The sequence below is a fragment of the Hevea brasiliensis genome, chromosome 13, assembly GCF_030052815.1.
Source record: "Hevea brasiliensis isolate MT/VB/25A 57/8 chromosome 13, ASM3005281v1, whole genome shotgun sequence".
Classification (NCBI taxonomy): Eukaryota; Viridiplantae; Streptophyta; class Magnoliopsida; order Malpighiales; family Euphorbiaceae; genus Hevea; species Hevea brasiliensis.
The window spans coordinates 80,547,795-80,568,680 of NC_079505.1; the positions used below are offsets into that span (position 1 = coordinate 80,547,795).

Sequence of the window (20,886 nt, forward strand, 5' to 3'; positions counted from 1 at the left end):
TATGAAAAATGTGGAAACAAGATTTTTTTTTTTTTTTTTTTTCCTTTCTTCCCTTCTAAGTCAATCTTTTCTTGCATTTTTATCGAAAAAAGCTTTTCTTGCTTTTCATTTTCCCCTTGCTAGTTCAAATAGAGTATCTCAAAAATCTAAGGTGCTCTGTTTTGCCTTTCAATTCGCTGATTAAGAACTAGTGATTTTCTCTATATGGATGTTGTACCTCACTGCACTTGTACCCAAAATCAATCCGGTTCGGATCCATGCCACATATGCGGCGGTTCAACCTACTCGCCGATCATGGAAATAGTAGAATATAAAGCGACTCGGGTTCCTGATTGCGTTCCTAGGTTGGTGACTGGTGCCATCTCTGGAGCTCTCACGGGGCTTTTTGCTCTGGGTATAATTTTTTTCCCTGTTACATCATCTCTTTGTTAAATTCTCAATTCCAAACTTTGATCTTGAAGGAAACAATCGTTTTATTAGATATTTAAGATTTTGTTGCATTTGGGTTGGATGCTTTAGTATTAGTTTTCCCGTTATATAATATTTATGTCTTCGTGTTGTAGTTGGAGGTTTCACAGGAGCTATTACTGGTGCTTTAGCTGGCTGCTCTTCTGATTGTGGTGTACTTCGTGGGGCTGGAGTAGGGGCCGTTGAAGGTGCTGTGCTTTCTGTTGACGTTTTGGAGGCTTCTCACGCTTACCGGTCTTTGGAACAATCTGGTTCACGGGGTCATCCGTCTATGGTTTAAATTATACTGCTGTTACGGGGAAATTTATGAAGATCTTTCTGTCAGTGTCTTCAAATATATGTTAATTGTTTGTGTTTTTGGGTCCAGGTGGCAGATTTTGTCCAAGAGCTTTTCCGTGGCAGCTTTGTAGATGACCTGTTATCACCACCAGTGCTAACTGCTTACCGTTTGCCGGTAATAATTTTATTTTAGACTAACACGAGAAATGGGAGAAGGAATTCATCGCTTTCATTAGATTAAAAAAAAAAAAAGAGGAGCACCCAGCTCTTTCCCTCTCCTTGCTCTCTCTCTCTATAATGCCAATGAAATGGCAGTAACTATTTCAAACCATATCCAAATTCCCGAAAATCAAAATCCATAGAGAAACAGAAAATCAAACCATAACCACTTGGATCCACAGAGAAACATAAAATCAAAATTCATAACCACAAATAACAAGTCAGAGGGAAATAGAGAGATAAGGTTTTAATCATAGGCCAAATTAACCGAGTTACTGTCCATTTAAAAGAGGTGAATCGAATGGTATCGAAATTGAAGGAAGATTTGCCCGTTCTTGGGACCAAATTGGCACAATAAACATGGCAAGTGGTGTGCAAGTCGAGCTAGTGATCAATGCAATCAGGGTGGAAAACATGGCTGCACTTGGAAAACTAAACGCAACGCTTGATCATCTTCAAACTTGTTTAAACATATGGCACACTCTAGTGAGCCATTGCCCATGTTGTGGCCTTTATTGTGGGGTATAGGAAGGGAGGAAATGTCTCTCAATCACTGCCATGTCGAGCCCTTGCTGCCACTGTCACAACAATGACCAAAGCTTGCCGGTTTGGGTTGCTACTGAAGCAAAGGGAAGGGGATTCATTGGCTCTTTACAGAATGAATTGTGAAAGAAGAAGGGGGAGGTGTTTGTGGGTCGTGACAGTGGAGGGTGGGAAGGCTAGGTTTAAGGGTATTTTACTAATATTAATTTTATTTTTAGGTCTGACAATCATTAATAAGTGTTGATTAATGGCAATTTAGGATATATATACTGTAATTGTTTCAAATTAAAAATACAAGTATCAACCCCAAATTAGAATATCTGCCCTAAAGCAAGCCCCTCACATCTCTTACCATGGATATTAACCAAAACTCCATTAGGCTTAGTGATACAGAAAGGATTCTCATAAGGAATTGATAGCTTTTCCACATAATGAATTTCTTGTACTAGGCAAACCAAAAGCAAAGGCACAGTTGCATGATCTTCCATCTTTAAAAAATTTTGATCATCTGAAAGTGATTTCTGAAGCAAAGAAAAGGTTGAGTTCTTAGAATCTTGGCCTTCTTTGTCCCATCTAGAACATTCAAGTGGCTGCAAGATTGGTGGGTGATACAAGAATTTTACTGAACTAGGAGATAGACAGATTAAGAGCAGAGAAAAAGAAGAAGAATCACACTTTTCATTAGAATCAAGAACGAGTACATCTCACTAATTATATCTTATTTATCTAACTACTTCTCAGATTCTTCCATAAGGCTCACCTGATCATCCGCCGGATCTTCGCTATACTTGCCACGTGTCTGTATACAATTTCGACTTAACAATCTCAAGCATTAGTTATTTCTCTTGCCCACCACTTAATCCCTACGCTGCGTTTTACTATTGTTGCTGTTTTTCTTGTATCAACTACCCCTCCCATCAGATTCCTTGTCCTCAAGGAATGTAGGAAACCTGGCCTGTAACTCATCAGCATATTCCCATGAAGCATCAGCAGGGGAAGGACCTCGCCAATGGATTAAGAGTTGAGTGGCAGCTGCATTATGCCTCTTCACCATGCGACGATCCAAAATAGCTTGTGGATAAGCATCTTGGATGTGAGACACAGGTGGTAAGGTAGGACTAGCAGTCACAGGTGCCGATGCATGTTTAAGTTGAGAAACATGGAAGACATTGTGGATCTGAGCATTAGAAGGAAGATTGAGACGGTAGGCAACTGCACCAATGCGATCAGTGATCTGGAATGGCCCAAAATACTTTGGTTGGAACTTATGATGTCCCTTTCGAATAGAAAGTTGTCTATAAGGCTGCAATTTAAGAAATACCCAATCTCCCACTGCAAATTCTCTATTTACTCAACCCTTATCAGCTTGAGTTTTCATTAGATGCCTAGCTTTATCCAAATGAAACTTTAGAATGGATAAAGCATTTTCTCGATCCCTTAAAAAAATGTCTACTGCAGCAATTTTTGAATCACCTGGAAAATAAGGTAGGTGTATAGGAGGTGGAATTCCATAAAGGGCCTCAAATGGAGACATACGAATAGTGGAGTGATGTGAAGTATTGTACCAAAATTGAGCCAAGGGTAACCACTGAGTCCACGAATGCGGCAAATCTCCTGTCATACACCTGAGGTAACTCTGAAGGCATCTATTTACCACTTCAGACTGCCCATCCGTTTGTGGGTGGTATGCAGTGGAGAGTTTTAATTGAACCCCTTGAAGAGCAAATAATTCCTTCCAAAATGCACTCAAAAAAATTGAACCCCTGTCACTCACAATTGTTTGAGGCAATCTGTGCATCTTGAATACAGAATCTAGGAAAGCCATAGCTACTGTTTTAGCAGTAAAAGGGTGATGGAGGCCAATAAAGTGGGCAAATTTGGATAATCTATCTACTACAACCATAATGACTGTCATACCACGAGATAGAGGAAGGCATTCAATAAAATCCATGGTTACGTCAGAGAATAATGTGGTAGGGACAGGCAAGGGCTGTAGTAAACCTGGTGTCGCAGTCAACTCTGGTTTGTATCTCTGACAGACAAAATAATTCCTAACATATTGTCTCACATCTCGATGTAACCCAGGCCAATAAACAAGAGAAGATATTTTTTTTAAAGTAGCAGTCACACCCGAGTGCCCTCCAGTAGCAGAATCATGGAACACAACCAATAATTGTTGCTTTAATTCAGGATTATGACCCACCACTAATTTCTCTTTTCTCCTCAATTGTTGATTATGCCACTGAAAAGATGGATGAGAAGTAGAATCAAGTTTCTTATCATTTATAAGATGTTGGCAATTAGAATCACTACCCCAAGTTTCTGCAATCTGCCCATATAATGATGAAGGAAGCAGTGTAGAAGATAAGACATTCAATTCTAGTAGTGGTGATCTTGACAAAGCATCAGCTACTGCATTGTCAGAACCCTTCTTATATTTGATATCATAATCAAAATGCATAAGCTTTGCCATCCAAGCTTGCTGAATGGGGGTTGTAAGTTTCTGATCCAAAAGGTATTTTAGGCTATGATGGTCAGTTAAGATAGTAAAATGCTTTGTTTGCAAGTAATGATTCCATTTTTTGACAGCAAATAAGATTGCAAGTAGTTCTCTCTCATATGTAGAAAGAGATTGATGCTTGAGGGATAAAGCCTTACTGATAAAAGCTACCGGATGTCCAGATTGCATTAATACGGCCCCAATACCAATATTTGAAGCATCTGTTTCAATGACAAACTCTTTAGAGAAATCTGGTAATGTGAGAACATGAGCAGAAGTTACAGCTAATTTAAGAGACTCAAAGGCCTGTTGAGCTTCATTTGACCAATGGAACCCATTCGTCTTGAGTAATTCAGTTAAAGGTCTAGCAAGAACTCCATAGCTTTTGACAAAACGTCTGTAATACCCTGTGAGCCCTAGAAAGCTCCTTAATTGCTTTGGAGTGGTAGGTCTAAGCCATTGTCTCACCACTTCAATTTTAGATGGATCAGTTTGAACCCCTTTTGCTGAGATAACATGTCCCAAATACTCCACTGATAGAAAGCCAAAAAAACACTTACTTCTTCTGGCTAACAATTGGTGATCCCTCATAGCATGCAGGATTTGTTGCAAATGAAGAAGGTGCTGCTCTTTATTCTCACTATATATTAGAATATCATAAAAAAAAAACTAAAACAAATTTCCTCAAAAATGGCTTAAAAACTGAATTCATGAGACTTTGGAAGGTTGCAGGGGCATTAGTTAAGCCAAAAGGCATAACTAGGAATTCATAATGTCCCTCGTGCGTCTTGAAAGCTGTCTTAGGAATATCTTCCTCATGCATCCTGATTTGCCAATATCCAGAACGCAAGTCGATTTTAGAAAATATAGTGGCATGCCCCAGTTCATCAAGCAACTCTTCTATCATAGGTATAGGAAATTTGTATTTCACAGTAGCATGGTTAAGTGCTCTATAATCAACACATAGTCTCCAGGTGTTGTCTTTTTTCTTTACAAGCACAACTGGACTTGCATAAGGGCTAGTACTGTTCCTTATCACCCCAGCTTTTAACATATCTGCAATCATGTCTTCAATTGCATCTTTCTATTCAGCTGCATATTTATATGGTCTTATGTTAATCGGTGAATATCCTGCTTTGAGAATAATTTTGTGATCATGAACACGTTTTGGGGGCAAGGTCTTTGGCTCTTGAAACAAATCATTATAAGTCAATAAGAGATTATTTAAATCAGGCCAAGATTTCTGTTGCTGCTCTAACTCGACTTGCTCCTGCGGACACGCTCACGAATACTGAGATAGGCGGTAGCTTCACGCGTCATCACGTGAAATAATCCATCATCATTAAGGCAAATCATCAAGCTATTAAGCTCTTTTGAAAGTTTCTTTTTAGTTTCTCCCTGCAACACACAAAGCATAGATTCCCTTTTAAAAGTCATCATCATAGTCTGAAAATTCCATAATATCTCCCCTAAAGTGGAAAGCCACTGAGCCCCCAAGATTAGGTCATAGTTATCCAAAGCAAGAACATATACTTCTGCTTGAAATTCTAAACCTTGCATGCTCCATGTAAAATTCTTACAAAAGCCCTCACATTGTAGTTGTTGCCCATTAGCTACTTCAACTGATATTCCAACAGCTTTTTGCAATTCACACTTAAGCTTAGAAGCCATTTTCGTACTCAAAAAGTTATGAGTACTTCCTGTATCCACTAAAACATGCAATATTCTTTTCCCACACTCCCCTTTTATTCTCATAATCTGAGTTCCCCACATGGCATTGAGAGATAATTGCATATCTGACGCCATTTCACCCTCAACTCCTTTTTCCTCATTTTCCTCATCTTCTTCATTCTCTTCTGTAATTAATTGCATCACATATGCTTGTTTTTTCTTACATTTATGAGCAGGTGTATATTTTTCCTCACACCAAAAGCACAACCCCTTTGCCCTTCTTTCATCCATGTCTTTATCAGTAATTTTTGAGTTTTTGGCAGGTACAGCAGGTGGTTTAGGTAAGGAAGGTAGTGGTAACAGTCCTGGTTGCTCTTTAGAAGTAGAAGTTGTTGTTATTGTGGGTTTATTGGTTTGGATTTAGGTGGTAATACGAGAAAGAGGTAGGTAATTGTAGCTGGCAGATTTAACTGAAGGTTTAGGTTTATTTTGAATGGCAGCTACTGTGATCTCTTGTAATCTTGCTAATGAATAGGCCTCAGCCAAAGTAGAGGGTTTAAACATTCTTACTGGCATTTGTAGTTCATCCACCAGGCCCGAAAGAAAAAAACTCAACGCTTGGTCCTCCCGGATGCCAGCTTTAGGATATATCTCATCAAAAGCATCAAGATAATCTTGTAGAGAACTAACCTGTTTAAGGTTCCTCAAATCTGCTAATGGATCCGCAAATGCATTACTACCAAATCTGGCAGTTATAGCTCCCACATAGGCACCCCAATCAAGGTAAGCTATAGGTCCTCTCACCTTAATGAACCCTTGATGCCATTGAAGGGCTTTACCTTCTAAATGCAGAGCAGCCATCTTAACCCTATCATTTGCGGCAACATTTGCAACCTCAAAGAAATAATCCACCCTTAGTAGCCATCCCTCCAGTCCTTCGCCACTGAACCGAGGAAACTCCAATTTAGTAGAATTTCCCCAAGATTGTCTAATCTTATGGCTAGACACATTTTGATTGCTAGCGCTTCCATCTGATCCTTTTCCACTTGCCAACTCCATATTCTGCAAACTAAGACCAGCCAATAAGGCCTTAATCTCATCCATTGCCTTTTGATTGCGTTGCTCAGCCTCTTTTCTTAAATTTGCCTGCCTTGCTTCAAACTCTTGCATTAAAGCCATCACTCTTCTCTCTAATTCCTAGAAATGGGTTCCCTCTGCCATAGCCAAGGAACGATGAGCTCTGATACCACTGATACAAGAATTTTACTGAACTAGGAGATAGACAGATTAAGAGCAGAGAAAAAGAAGAAGAATCACACTTTTCATTAGAATCAAGAACGAGTACATCTCACCAATTACATCTTATTTATCTAACTACTTCTCAAATTCTTCCATGAGGCTCGCCTGATCATCCGCCGGATCTTCGCTATACTTGCCATGTGTCTGTATACAACAGCTCAGCTTAACAATCTCAACTGTTCCGTTATTTCTCTTGCCCACCACTTAATCCTACGCTGCGTTTTACTATTGTTGCTGTTTTTCTTGTATCAGTGGGCACTCTTGTTAACCATTGTTATTGACGACAGAAACATTTACTATTGAGGGCCATTCTTGTTGAATGCTATCATTGATGGCAGGAACCTTCTCTTGTATTTGTTGCAATTTCTCACTATTTTCATCATCATCTTCTTAATCTACAATGTCATTTGTGATGCTCACTATAATTGGTTCCTTGTCACAATCATGGTTAAAAGTAAATTGCTTATCACACCACAAGCACAAGCCCTTGCACCTATTCTGATAAGGTCTTTGTGACCGAGAAAGGAATATAATCCATGGCAGAAATTTGTTGTTATAAAATGGGTGAAATTTAGGGATAGAATGAGAAAAATGTATATGAATCTTAATGGATGGGTTTCGAAGCCAAGAAAAGAAGAGAGAGAACAGAAAAATGTTAAGAACAGAGGACAGGGCCAGGTTCAAGAATGGAGGAGGAAGAAAATATAGAGGAAAGAATCAGCAGAATGATGAGTTATAGTTTCAAAAAAGAAAAGAATTAGGGAGAGAAGAAGGAAGAACTGAAAGAGAGAGAAAAGAAAGTCTAGAAGCAGAATTGAACTAGAAAAGGAAGAAAACACAGAAGATTAGGAGATTTGCAGAGAATAATGCAAATTCATTCATAACAGCTCCCTTTACAAGTCTCTAAGAGTTCTTTTATACATCAGTTTAGAATAACTGCCCTAAAGCTTAACAACCAACAACAATCAACATTAGACACGTCACACGTATCACTTTGATGCACATATGGGTGCAAGACTGCGCAATATATTTTGTTTTATGTTTTTTGAGAACTGAATGACAACTAATTGACGTTTATTTTTGATATTCATTTCGTTAATGTTATTTTGGATGAGCAGGTAAACATTGCTAATATAAGTGACGACGACGATGATGATGATGATGATGATGATGATGGTGATGTTGATGATGAAGAAGAAAGAGAAGCAGAAGAAGAAGAAGTAGAAACCAGAGGATTGTCAGGAGATTCACTGAAGAAGTTGCCATGTCATACCGTGGATGAAATCAAGGCAAAACAGACCATCTGCTGTACAATATGCATGCAGGTTTTCCCTCCTCACCCCCTTCTATCTTTTGGGGTATATCAGGGCAAATAGGGACCTTATATTCATGTGTTTTTTTTCTCTTTTATAGTTGTAAGGTTGATGGTGTCCTAACAACGATCATAACAACTTTTTTTTTATTTTTAATTGTTAGGATATTGGAAAAGGGGAAATGGCAAGGAGTTTACCCCGTTGCCAACACACATTCCACTTGGCCTGTGTGGACAAGTGGCTTGTACAACATGGATCATGCCCCATATGCAGGCAGAATGTGTAGAGGAGCATTTAGACCAAGCTGTTATAAATGTATATATTTTCACTGCAACATATAGTGTTTGTGATTAAACTGCTAGGTGATACACACACACTATATTTACGTAATTATATTGGTGTTGGTAGCATACTGTTTTTAAAGCATTCTTATCGTATAATCACTGATAGGACAGATTTATAGTTCCATTGTGCACATTTTATAAGATGATTAGGATATTTTTCAGAATGCCTTGCTTATTGTCATCGGATATGATTTGTGTACTGTGTGCATTCTATACTTTTCCTGATGCTCTCTCTTTCTCTCTCCCCCTTACATATGGTAAATCAAACTCTTATATATGGTTAATCAACCTAGCAAGACAATAAGAAGCAAGCTCATGACCCATGAAGAAACTGAGATTTGAGGACATAGCTCTAGAGATTTTGAGTGTCAATATTCCTTGCAGGTTTGATTGTATCCCCTGTACATTGAATCAATTGTATTAGCATTAGTATTTAGTAGCCTCCTTTTTTATTGCTGCTTGGGGGAAAGAATGCATTATTGATTTCACTAACAAGCATTTTCTAGATATCCTGGAAAAACTTAGCATGGAAGGAAACCTTAAACGAGAGGAACTTGCCGCATATGTCAATCCTAAATAATAATGGTTTCACTGCATCCTAAAAACAACAACAACACACTAATCGTTTCACATTTGAGGATCAGCAACGTGTAACAGCTCCTTCAGCAATGGTGCTGTATTTCTCATCATGCTTCCTCCAGCAAAGGGAAATAATAGGAAAGAGATTTCCCCTTCTTTGCCACAGTTCACAGAAGGCATGAAGCCACTCCTCATCTTCATCCTGTTAAGTGTCCAGAGGGCAGTGAGATTATCCATTTCTCACTAAACGTGGCTTAAATCTTTTTCCCTGCGTATCCTGCTCAAATTAGCCATGAAAGTAAGAACCTGAGCATGGAATTCTGAACACAAGCTGCAAAAGGCTCGCTCTTGCAGGCGAAAGTTTTTGCGATATCTTTGCATGCCACAAAGTGGTTTTCCATTGCCACAAAGTGGATGGCACACAGATGCATGGATGAATATGCTAGTTGAATGTTTATAAAGATGCTTAATAAGGTACTGACTGTATCAGCTATTTTTCATTTAGTTATTTAACGAGATGAAGAAAATAAAAAGAAGAAAAAAAGGTCCTGATTCTATTGATTGTTACAAAGAGCCTCACATGAGCTCCAACTACAGAATCCCTATAAAGGATATATGGTACACATCATATACCCAGCGGCATTCTTGCCACAGACTTGTTTCCTTATTAGTTCATCTGTAACCCGGGAGAAATCAACCAAGAAGTGATGGTACATCTGGCCGCAACATGAAGGTAGAAATAAGCTGCTTATCTACTTTTTGAATAACCTGCAAAAATGAAGATCAGCAGCCCAGATTAATATCAAAACGAAAGCAGCACATAAGCAAATTCATTGAAGAAATTCAAGATGTCCAGACTTTGGGATATTCACAAAATTCAATTGAAAAACTCTGACCAAGTAAAAACATGGCATGCAAAATGAAGAATACAGATGTCACACATTTAATAAAATGAGATTCTCTGGTGATAAATCATGCTGGTACAGCAACTGGCCTTGTGCTGGTTTTGATTCCTCTTATTGCTGTAAAACAATTCAATTATGATGGAAATTAGCCAAACTACACCAACCAGTGCACATAAAACATAAATAAAAGTTGTCTACATGCATACCTTCAGCATAATCTTTAGCTCCAAATACAGCTGAACCCGCAACTATAGCATTAGCCCCAGCCTCAATAACCTGCCAAAACAGAAATCAATTGGATTCATTAGTCACATCATAAAAAGCTCTCACAACTCGTGCTTGCCTTTTAGGGCAGGGGAAAAACAGATTTTCCACGTGAACTTGGCAGTGAGTCCCCATACCCTATACGTTCATCTAATTTGAATGATGTAAATGAAACAATTATATGAAAGATCATTTAGGGAAGTTGTCTTAAATGATAATGAACTATAATACTCAAAAAAATTTAAATGTTGAAAGATAAAGCAGAGTCTGTGTGGATTTCTTTGGAGCTTTGTTGACATCATCCTGGCAGAAACAGTAATTGAAAGTGCATCAACAAAAAAGACCCATTATACTATACCTTCGGGTTTAAAACGTAAACATTTTTTAAACACAAATGAACTTGCCTAATTATAAAATAAAAAATAAAAAAAAATAAAAAGAAGAGGCGAGAAAAGCACCATTCAAACACCATGTGGTGTGAGCAGTAAAGTAACAGAAGCGTGTCTCAAACAGGGACACTGGTCAGCAAAACACCATTTAGGCTTATATCTTCTTCAAAAGTGAAGAAAGGAAACATAACAGTTACCTTATATGCATTCTTGGGACCAACTCCACCATCTACTTCAATCCATGGATTTACTCCCTGTGCATGCAAGCAAAATGTACTATTTTTCAATCATGCAAGCAAAGAATAGTAAACTGAAACATCTACCAAGTAAAAAGAAGCACATACATGCTTACAGGAAAAAGATCATACCTTCTCTGCACATATTCTTCTCAAATCTGAGATTTTCTTTACTTGACTCTCAATAAAGCTTTGCCCACCAAAACCAGGGTTTACAGACATAATCAATACTAGATCAACCACTGTAAACATGACCCAAAAAATCATTTTGTCAAAATTTATTTTGCCTGATCATCTCAGCATTAAACATGAGGAATTGTATGGATTTCTGGGTTCTATTTGAACCAACTTCAAGGTTTTAGTAAGAAATGGGTTCCATTTAAGAAAGTTGTGACATACAAATAGCCCCAACCAAGCAAAATAAAGGACAAGAATTTATATAGCCAATCCCAACGATAATGGAATGGAGGCAAAGTCAAATTATGAAATAAGTACATGAAATTGATTCCTTTGTTAACCTCGTTTTTTTAATTAATTTCAACCATCATCTCACCCATGTAAACCCACATATTTTAAATAAAACATCCTTTCCCTTTCTCATTCTAGCAAAATAAGCTTTCTTCAACTAAATTGGCACCCATTGCACTACCGAGGTGGTAGATACCCATTTACTATGGAAGTCACAACAGCCACATTACAGATAAAAAATACTGCACATGCATGTGCACAGAGAGAGAGAGATCCGCCTCCTTTAACAATAAAAATTATACCATACTTCTCCAAAAACTTCTAATTGTTTGTACTTGTCCTCCTATTCATGTTGTATTTCATATTTTCTTTTTGCTCAACCACATGCAACCATAATTAACTTCCAGTTCAGCAACCACTACATGCTAATAGGCAAGAGGAGTCTTGACAATTATCAGTCATCATTTAGAAAATTATCGAAGGTAGCAACAAAGAAAAAGGATAGAAGCAAATTTATGGAACAGAGGAAATAGAAACTTGCCATCAAGGACATAGTCTATAGCACTCAGTGGGGTAGCAGGGTTCAAGACAACTCCAGCTTTAGCTCCAAGGCTTTTTATCTAAATTGTAAGAGAATGCCAAAGGGGTCAAAAACTAATAGCAATAAAATGGACAATGCAATTTGCAAATATGAAATTATTTAAGCACGTTTAACAACACTGTATGAGAGATACATAAATAGGTCAACAACTTCATCATTTGAGCCACAAGCATAAAATATTGGACAATAATAGAAGTAATTTCTAACAACATGGGCAACATGGCCCGCATTATATGGCTCTATATATCCTAAGCAACATTAGTTAGAAAAAAATATATTTTATTGTTAAACTTAGGTTCCTCTGTAACTTTAAAGGAAGCATCATATATTGTGATTTTGACTTTTAATCCAATATATTGTTTACAAAATCTTATAGCTTAATAATGGACATGAATCAATAGGATTAGATGAAAATCCTTACCTGATTTATTGTGCGATGCAAATGGATGGTGGAGGATTGCTCACAGTGAACACTGACTATGTCAGCTCCAGCCTTGATAAAATCTGGCACTCTTTGTTCAGGTTCTACAATCATCTGCAGTGCTTAATCTCATGTTAGATAAGCGGTTGAAATTAACTTGTTACAGCCCATAAAAGTAATATGCAAATTAAGATTACCAAATGCACATCCAAAGGAAGATCTGTCACTGGCCGCAAAGCATCAACCACAAGAGGTCCAATGGTGATGTTTGGAACAAAACGACCATCCATGACATCAACATGGATCCAATCACAACCTCCCAATTCCACTGCTTTTACCTAGAAAAAAAAAATGAAATGAAACTTAATAAACAAACAAAGAAAAAGACTATACATGCCACGGAGACCACAGAGAATCAGTGGTGGATCCAGAAAAAGTTTTTCTAGGGTCAACATATAAAAAATGTTTCTGGGATTAAATTTTTTTTCTTTTAATAAAAAGAGCATCAATTGACTTTTCATGTATAAAAATGCATGTCATTAAAAAAAGAGGGCTAGAAAAAAAAAATTTTAGGGTCAACATATAAAAATTTTTTCCATGGTTAAGATTTTTTTTTTTATATAAAAAGAGTGTCAATTGACTTCCAATTTACAAAAGTGCATTTGTCATTAAAAAAGAGAGTTCAATAATTAAATATATGAGGAGTCAATTTATATATACACACACGTACACACACACACACACACGTACACACACACACACACATACACACACATAGGAGTAATTTAAAAAAGAAGAAGAAGAAGAAGAAGAAGAAGAGGGGTCAATTGACCCCTCATTTGTGCAAGTGCATCTGCCACTGCAGAGAACTGCCAAGAGTACAGAATTGGAAAGAACATAAATTACAACACTTCATGCAATAACACAGAACGTATATATTCAATAATAGGTGTTCAAACATACAAGACCCTGTTTGGTTCTAAAGCCATAGCACATAACATTTACGACACTAAAAATATTGCCGAAGTAGCAAAGAGAAGAGCTGAACCTGCTCTCCTAGCTTTGAAAAATTAGCAGAGAGAATAGAAGGGGAAACAATGATATCACTTTTAGAGAACTTATCAACCCGAGCTGTTGCCTTCACTACAGTATGAAATTTTCTCCTGTATTACACAACAAAAAATGCAGCACAAGATGTCAGAAGCAAACTGCATAATACCTAGAACTGTTTAAATAAAATTTGATGAAGATTACAATGCCGAAAAAGAGTTCCAACTCTGTCGTGTGCATGCATGTGCTTGGCAAAACGTGCATTAAACACTAACATGTACTTCCTAGAAAAGATAGGATCAGAAACTTATGGATAGAAAAAATTTTGAAACTAGTTGGGGTGGCTATTTGAATCATTTTTCACCATTGAGCTCTGTTTGAGACCAGTTCTACATCAATATTCAAGGACTGTAAATTTTTTGAAACTATTTCCATCCATGTCATTTTAGGTCTCTCCCTTTTTCTCCTTACTTCTTCCACTACTAATTTATCATATTTCCGTACAGGAGCCTTTGATCCTCTACGTTGAACATAACCAAATGATCTTAAGCAACATTGTCTCATTTTATCCCCAGTATATGCTACATAAACTCTTTGTCAAATGTAGAGCTTATTTGGTTCAATCCCAAAACACAATTTTGTGGAATTTAATTAAATTCCATGTTTTGTGTGTTTGGTTTGAAAAAAGAAATAGAATTTTATTCTAGAAATTCATTATAACTAAAACTAATTTCTATCAAAACTGATGGAATTTGAAATGAATTTCACAAAACTTACATAACAACATTTTTTAGACTAAAATATCCTTATTAAAAAATTCCTCCCAATAAAACTCCATTAGCTAAAGAAGAAGACAGAAACTATAAACTAGCTTTTTATTTATTATTAAAACGTTTGGATAAGAATATAAGATATTTTATATTTTTCCTAATTTATTAATATTTAAACTTATTATGCACTTAGTAATGACACTATTTATGTTGTTATAAAAATTTCTTATATTTTGAGACATGTGAATTTAGCTTATATTTATTACTATATTGTTAGTTGTTTTATATGCGTGTTAATTGTTATAAATTTATTAGATATAAAGTTTTTTGAATTCTATAGAAAGTTATAATTTTTTTTAATTTTACTCTTGGGGATAATATAGGCAATGAGGACAAATGAATTTCAATTATGGAATTATACCAAACATAAATTATATGGAATTCAATTGAATTCTGCATTTTAAGTTGTCATACCAAACAATGGAATTCATTCAAATGAATTTCCAAAGTGGTGGTAGAACTGAACCAAAGTCTACAGTAGTCATTTCTGTTTTATCATCGACCAGAAGAAAACATGTGCATCGGAGAAAGACTCAAGGAAACTGCAGAGAGAAAATCAATCCATATATAATGATAGCACTTTTGCCAAACACTAATTGCTCATAGCATGAAATAAAAATTGTTAGGGAATTCTGTTTTAGGTCTCAGACAACATCATTTAAATATGTGCTAGCATATTGTGATCTACAAAATAGGAAGATGGAAGAAGTTATTAAAAAGTCAAGATGAGCTAATTGCTTGTATATGGACCACCGGATCTTATAAAGTAGTATCAAATAGATAATTGATCTGCCTTCGAAACTAAAGAGACTGATTGCTGATACAATCATTGACCATCGGAAACTCAGGCCTAAACTTTAACTACAAAAAAAAGCTTAAAGGTCAGTCAAGCTTCAAACTCTTAGTACAGAATATTAACTGAGCTTCCATTCTATACAATGGATCTCCATCTGCATCGCCAAAGGACACATCAAAAGTAAATTAGATTGCAGCTGAAAAGAGCATCACATAGACAATATGTATTTGATTAATGGTTTATAACCAAATCCCAAGAATATTCATGGGTACCTAGTAAGTTCACCTGGCTTATATCATAAAGAATGATCAAGTTACTATTCTGAAGTTCAGCTAAGCATAATCACAAACACGCAGGGTGAGAAGCTCAACCTAGCAACATATTTCAATTCAAAAACCCGATTAAACATTTACATTCAAACTGTGTTTACTGTTGACTAATACATAAACAGCATAAATCCATCAGGACTACCTCAATTTCCATCCACAGCACATAACCAAAATATTTTAAGACAAATATCAAAACTTCACATGATTCAAAGAGATTGTCCAAGGAAATAATAGCATTTCTGAAATGAATTTTGCACCAACACATTAGTATTCCTTTCAATCATCCAAAACAAGAAAAAATCTACAAACCCAATAATGCTGTTGAAAAAGCAGTTCGAAAAACAATACCTTGTAACAGTGACTGCACTGGGTTGATAGAGATGGGTCTTTTGGAGTATAAGAGCTCCTCCCAAACCATTGATCTGACTTGATGAACACAATGAAGCTGTTGTCATCGTCTTTCTCTCTCTAGAAACTCTGTTTGTCTTTCTATTAACGGTCAGTTAGTGAGAGAAAGTTTGGCCTGTTAATAGTTTCTATTTTTAGCTTTCTTTGCCACCAATATTTCAGCGACGTGTCTGAGGTTAGACTAAAAATCTCGGGAAAATTTACGAGAAAAATATGTGAAATGACACGTGTCCTCATGGATTTCGAGGTGCCTTGCTTATCTGCAATGGTTGGCGCTCTACGTTGCTGACGTGTGATTTTTGTTTTTGTATTTATTAAGCCCGCTTAGCTTCCCTTCTTGGATAAATTATACCATACTGTGTATGGAATAATTAATTAAAAAATAATATATATAATTGATATATATAAAAATGGAATGCGTAAAATTGTAACTGCTCTTCTTTTTCTTTTTTATGATTAATATATATATATATTTTTTTTAAAACTCAGTATGCGCTTTATCTATACATTGATTATTTTATAAAAAAATCCTATAAAATTTGAGATGTTTAATAACATATGATATTAATATCTTGTGATATATCTAAATTTTTATAATATATTTTAATTTTTATAAAGTAAAATTAAAATACTTTGCAAATTCTAACAAATAAATCGTCATAATAAAATATTTTATAAATTTAAGTATATCATAGAACATTTATAAAAATTGATGTATGGTATGAAACATTTTCAATATTCAATATCACACAATTTTTTTAGTAAAATTCAAGATTGTGTAGACCCTTATTTTATGATGAGTATATACATTGAGGTCGTAAGAAATTCGATGATGAAAAATTATATGACTGTAAGATATAATTAGATGCATGAAACTGAATTATTAATTCTGTGGCATGATCTTGAAAAAAAAAATTTTTGAGAAATTAATTTAATTTAAATAAAATTTTATTTTGTTTAAATTTAATATAGATAGTTCTTAAGTGGACCTAATTAAGTTTAATTGAGCCCCATGAACCTAAGAAAGTCTAGTTATGAATTTTAAATATGATCTATTTAATTTATTTTTAAAAATTAAATTAAAAAAAATCTTTTTCTCTATCCCACTCATACAAACTCTCTCTCCCCATTTGGCGCCCCACTCTCTTTCTCACTCCCTATTAGTGGCACCCCTTTCCCTCTCTTCCCATTGATTGAAACACCTCATCCATATCTCGGTCTCACTTAAATTCTGCAATATTAGTTGTTTTATTTAAAAAAAAAAAGGAGGAGAAGAAAAAAAAAAGAGAGGAGGAGGAGAAGACAAAAAAAAAAAAGGAAAAAAAATTTAAAGAGAGAAATAGTGAAAATTTATTTTAGTTCTTTCTTTCTTGTGATACTTCTTGAATGTTAGTTCTTTTATTTTCTTTTCAAGATCTACGTTTAATTCTATGTTCTGGTTTTTAATTTATTTTGTATGTTCATATAGATCATGTAATCATGTTTAATTTGAGGGGATACACAACTCTGCACAGATTCAGTTTTCTGTCTCTCATATTTTTATTATTTTTCGTTATTTTCTGAATCTGTAAAAAATTTGAAAAAATTATATTCATATTCTACACGAAATTCTATTAATTTTAGGCTCAAGAATTGCTAAAAAATCCTTTAATATTTTGTAAGTTATGGCTATTTGAAGTTAGGGTTCCTGTAAAATCCGATTTGCAGGATATCCAACTTGTGAAGCCCATATATCCCTTGTTTCGTAATATTTTTGTGTAAATCTGATGTCTAAAATTAAGTTTGAAAATCTTGTGAATATTTTTCAATTAGTTTCGCATTCATATATATTATGGTTTGTGAGTTATAAATTTTATAAAAAAGTAGTGCGATTCTGTCATCAGGAAAATTTACGATTTGTGTAGATTATTTGGCTAGAGTTTTGTTTAATCTATGAATTTTATGATGTTGTATGATATTTTGGCTGTCTTCTGTAAGTTTTTCATGATTTTTAGGCTTGTCTAACTATTTTTCAAAAATCAAATTTCTTGTTACTGTCAATCTGCCAAAATTTAGAAATTGTATGTTTATGCATGTTCTTGTATTTTCTTGGGTTCCAATTAATATTTGATCTATTTTCTGTGCTTTTTTAATTCAATAAGTGTTATGAAGTGTTTGGAATATGTTAGAAGATGTGGATCCTTAAGTAGTTGTAACTAATTAGGAATCTTAACCTTTTATGAGATTAGAGTTAGAATCCAATGCAAATTGTTATTGATATTTTCTTATTTTCTTTATTTCTTTTATTTTCTTTAGTTTCTTTATTTTTTATTACAAACAAAATTGGTAAGTAGCCCTAAGGTAAGTACCAAAGAAAGCATTTGCGGAAAGCTTATGTGGAGCTAAACGAGAGTAAACCAGAGATATCATTGTCATACTAGAAGAGAAGACTCTTTTTTAAGAGTAGCTTGCCCCAATAGCAAATGCATTTACTAACAGGTAAGTAGCCCTAAACTCCTCAAATAACCATTGACATGAAATTGTAGTAATAATAGAATTTTTATTTGGTAAATTAAAATTAACTTTGTTTTTAATTTAATTAACTTTTGCATGTAATTAATTTAAATAAATACTTTTTAAATTAAAATTGATCTTGTTTATAAATTCAACTAACATTGACACGTAAAATAAATTTAATTTAATACTCGGTAATTGTAAAATAAATTTGCATATTAGAAATCTTTATTAAGTTGTGATTGTTTGGGCCTTATGTGATATTAGAATAAATTACACATATACATAATTAATTTAGTTTAATTATCCTTAGGATTACTTGGTGAAAAATTAATTAATTAGGTTAAATAGAAACGTAGGGTTATTTGAAATTGAATTTATTTGTAAATTAAATTCTCAATAATAAATTAATTTTAGTCATCTGATAAATATCATTTAAATAATTAACAATCTCATAGATAGAAATTAGTTGTACATGAAAGTTGTTTATAAACAATAATCCTTTTATGAATTACTTGCGTGTGTATGATTAGAATTGCATTTTTTAAAATAAAGTTTAATAAAGGAATAATAAACAAGACTTCTAGAAACACTAGTAGAGGACTGGCACTTGAATTAACGAGATTAGACCAGGCATAAGGTGTGACACCCCTTACCCGTCTGCAATGTAGCCAAGTAAGATATGCCACACAGTGTGTCGGATCACCAATTCATATTTCCATTACAATTTACCCTTTTTAATTCATTTATTTACAATTTTTTATTGAGACAACCTAACAAGTATTGAGAAAATGCTAAAAGATTAGCAAAGAAAATTATAACATAAATAAATATTGCAAATGTGACTTATACAATAATATAAGCATAAATTTATTATTTTTAGATCATTTTTTTTTGTACATTATTTATTATTTATGTTATAATTTTCTTTGCTAATGTTTTAGCATTTTCTCAATACTTGCTAGGTTGTCTCAAATTATCTCATAATAAGTAAATTTTAATATCGGTCCAGTTCATTTCGATTCTTTCTAATAAATAATTATTCTAATTTATTTTAGGCCATCTCACTCATTTATTTTATTTAATTTCTAATATTTTTAATTGCTAATATTCTTAACTTATTTCAATAAATTTCATTGCCCAAGTAACCTATGACAGGCTGACTAAACTGAATAACGGGTCGTTGGCACTAGACACCGCGGTGCCTTGGGCCGTCATACCATGGGACGCGGAACGTCAACCACGTATGCAGTCAATATGGCTAAAAAGCCATGATAACACATAATCGGGCATAAAAGCCATGAATATGGGCATAAAGCCATGAATGCGGACATAAAGCCATAAATATAGGCATAAAAGCTTTTCGCAGTACTATTAAACAATACCCTATTGGCATGCCAATCTATCCAATCTGACACACATGTCTAGGCAATACATGGGCACATAGTACCATAAAGAGTTTATATGTTTCATCATTTCATTATATTTTTCGTTTATATTTTTTTAGCATTCTAATTTTGTTTATAATGGAAACATAATTTCCAAATTCACATTTCTAGGTAATTTATGCATTCATCGTAATATTCATGCTAATTACAATTCACATTTATTTAATCTCATGTACTATTCACATTCAAAACATCTTTCCTTTCTCTCTTGATGGGAACCTAAATCCCAAATGACACTTTTATCACATTTATTCATTCAACAATCTATTCATGTAAGGTACATTTCATACTTCAAGTTGTATTGCTAATATATTATGAACTCCATTGGTGTTGGGAGTATAAGTCTCAACAATCCATCTAGGTTAATTTCATTTCCTATTCAAGTGGTATCACTCATGTTTTATTTAACCTACTAGTAATGGGAATACAAATCTTAATTATATATTCACATAACTTAAATGTTCATTAAGTCATTTAGGTAAATTACTATTTCTATTCCAAGTAATCCATGAATATTTCATGGATTCCAAATTTCATTCCTTAATTTCCTCTACTAATTTAGTTCTTACACTTTGTGTCTTTGTACTACTATTCACATTACTATTCATTCAAATTATTGACTTTTTAATACATAATAAATTTATTGAACCTAAGTTCTCCAAGACACCACATTTTTCATTTTATTTTTGTTGGTATTGATTTCCAATACCATTTCAAAGCTTATCTTATGTTATTCAAAATTTTCAGATTTCATACCCTAGGTTTACTGTTCCATTGGTCATTTGTACAGTAGGAATTTGATAAAATTGTCTTCATGAAAGTTGTTCCTTATTGTGTCTAGTTACATTTCGTTTTTTTGAATCACTCCATTTGGAGTTTTTTAGCTCAAGTTATGGTCATTTTACCATAACTGGCCAGATTGACCTGTACTAAAATTTCTAGGCAATTTGGTTCTGTCAGATTTTGTGACCTAAGTTTGGTTGGCAATTTGACTAAGTTATGGTCAGAATTTGGATTTGTGTTCCTCATGAAA

General features: G+C 34.5%; 2 protein-coding genes across 3 annotated transcripts; one reads left to right on the forward strand and one right to left on the reverse strand.

Annotated features, from left to right (window-relative positions):
* The first annotated feature begins 55 nt into the window (after positions 1 to 55).
* On the forward strand, positions 56 to 8,800 carry LOC110636836 (NEP1-interacting protein-like 2). Its single transcript, XM_021786684.2, has 5 exons — positions 56 to 394; positions 564 to 742; positions 836 to 922; positions 8,098 to 8,304; positions 8,456 to 8,800. Exons 1-5 carry the CDS (start codon positions 205 to 207, stop codon positions 8,576 to 8,578), a joined length of 786 nt encoding a protein of 261 aa, XP_021642376.2. The 5' UTR covers positions 56 to 204; the 3' UTR covers positions 8,579 to 8,800.
* Positions 8,801 to 9,645: 845 nt separating this feature from the next.
* On the reverse strand, positions 9,646 to 16,081 carry LOC110636835 (ribulose-phosphate 3-epimerase, chloroplastic). 2 transcript variants are annotated; one of them, XM_021786680.2, is made up of 10 exons: positions 15,853 to 16,079; positions 13,548 to 13,662; positions 12,697 to 12,837; positions 12,500 to 12,613; positions 12,019 to 12,097; positions 11,142 to 11,251; positions 10,971 to 11,027; positions 10,327 to 10,396; positions 10,157 to 10,237; positions 9,646 to 9,983 (listed from the first exon to the last, which is right to left on the reverse strand). In XM_021786680.2, the coding sequence occupies exons 1-9, from the start codon at positions 15,957 to 15,959 to the stop codon at positions 10,188 to 10,190; spliced, it is 843 nt and encodes a 280-aa protein (XP_021642372.2). In that variant the 5' UTR covers positions 15,960 to 16,079; the 3' UTR covers positions 9,646 to 9,983; positions 10,157 to 10,187. The 2 variants fall into 2 exon arrangements, with proteins under 2 accessions (XP_021642372.2, XP_021642375.2); XM_021786683.2 differs by lacking the exon at positions 10,157 to 10,237 and having other exon boundaries at positions 15,853 to 16,081.
* Between the last annotated feature and the right edge of the window lie 4,805 nt (positions 16,082 to 20,886).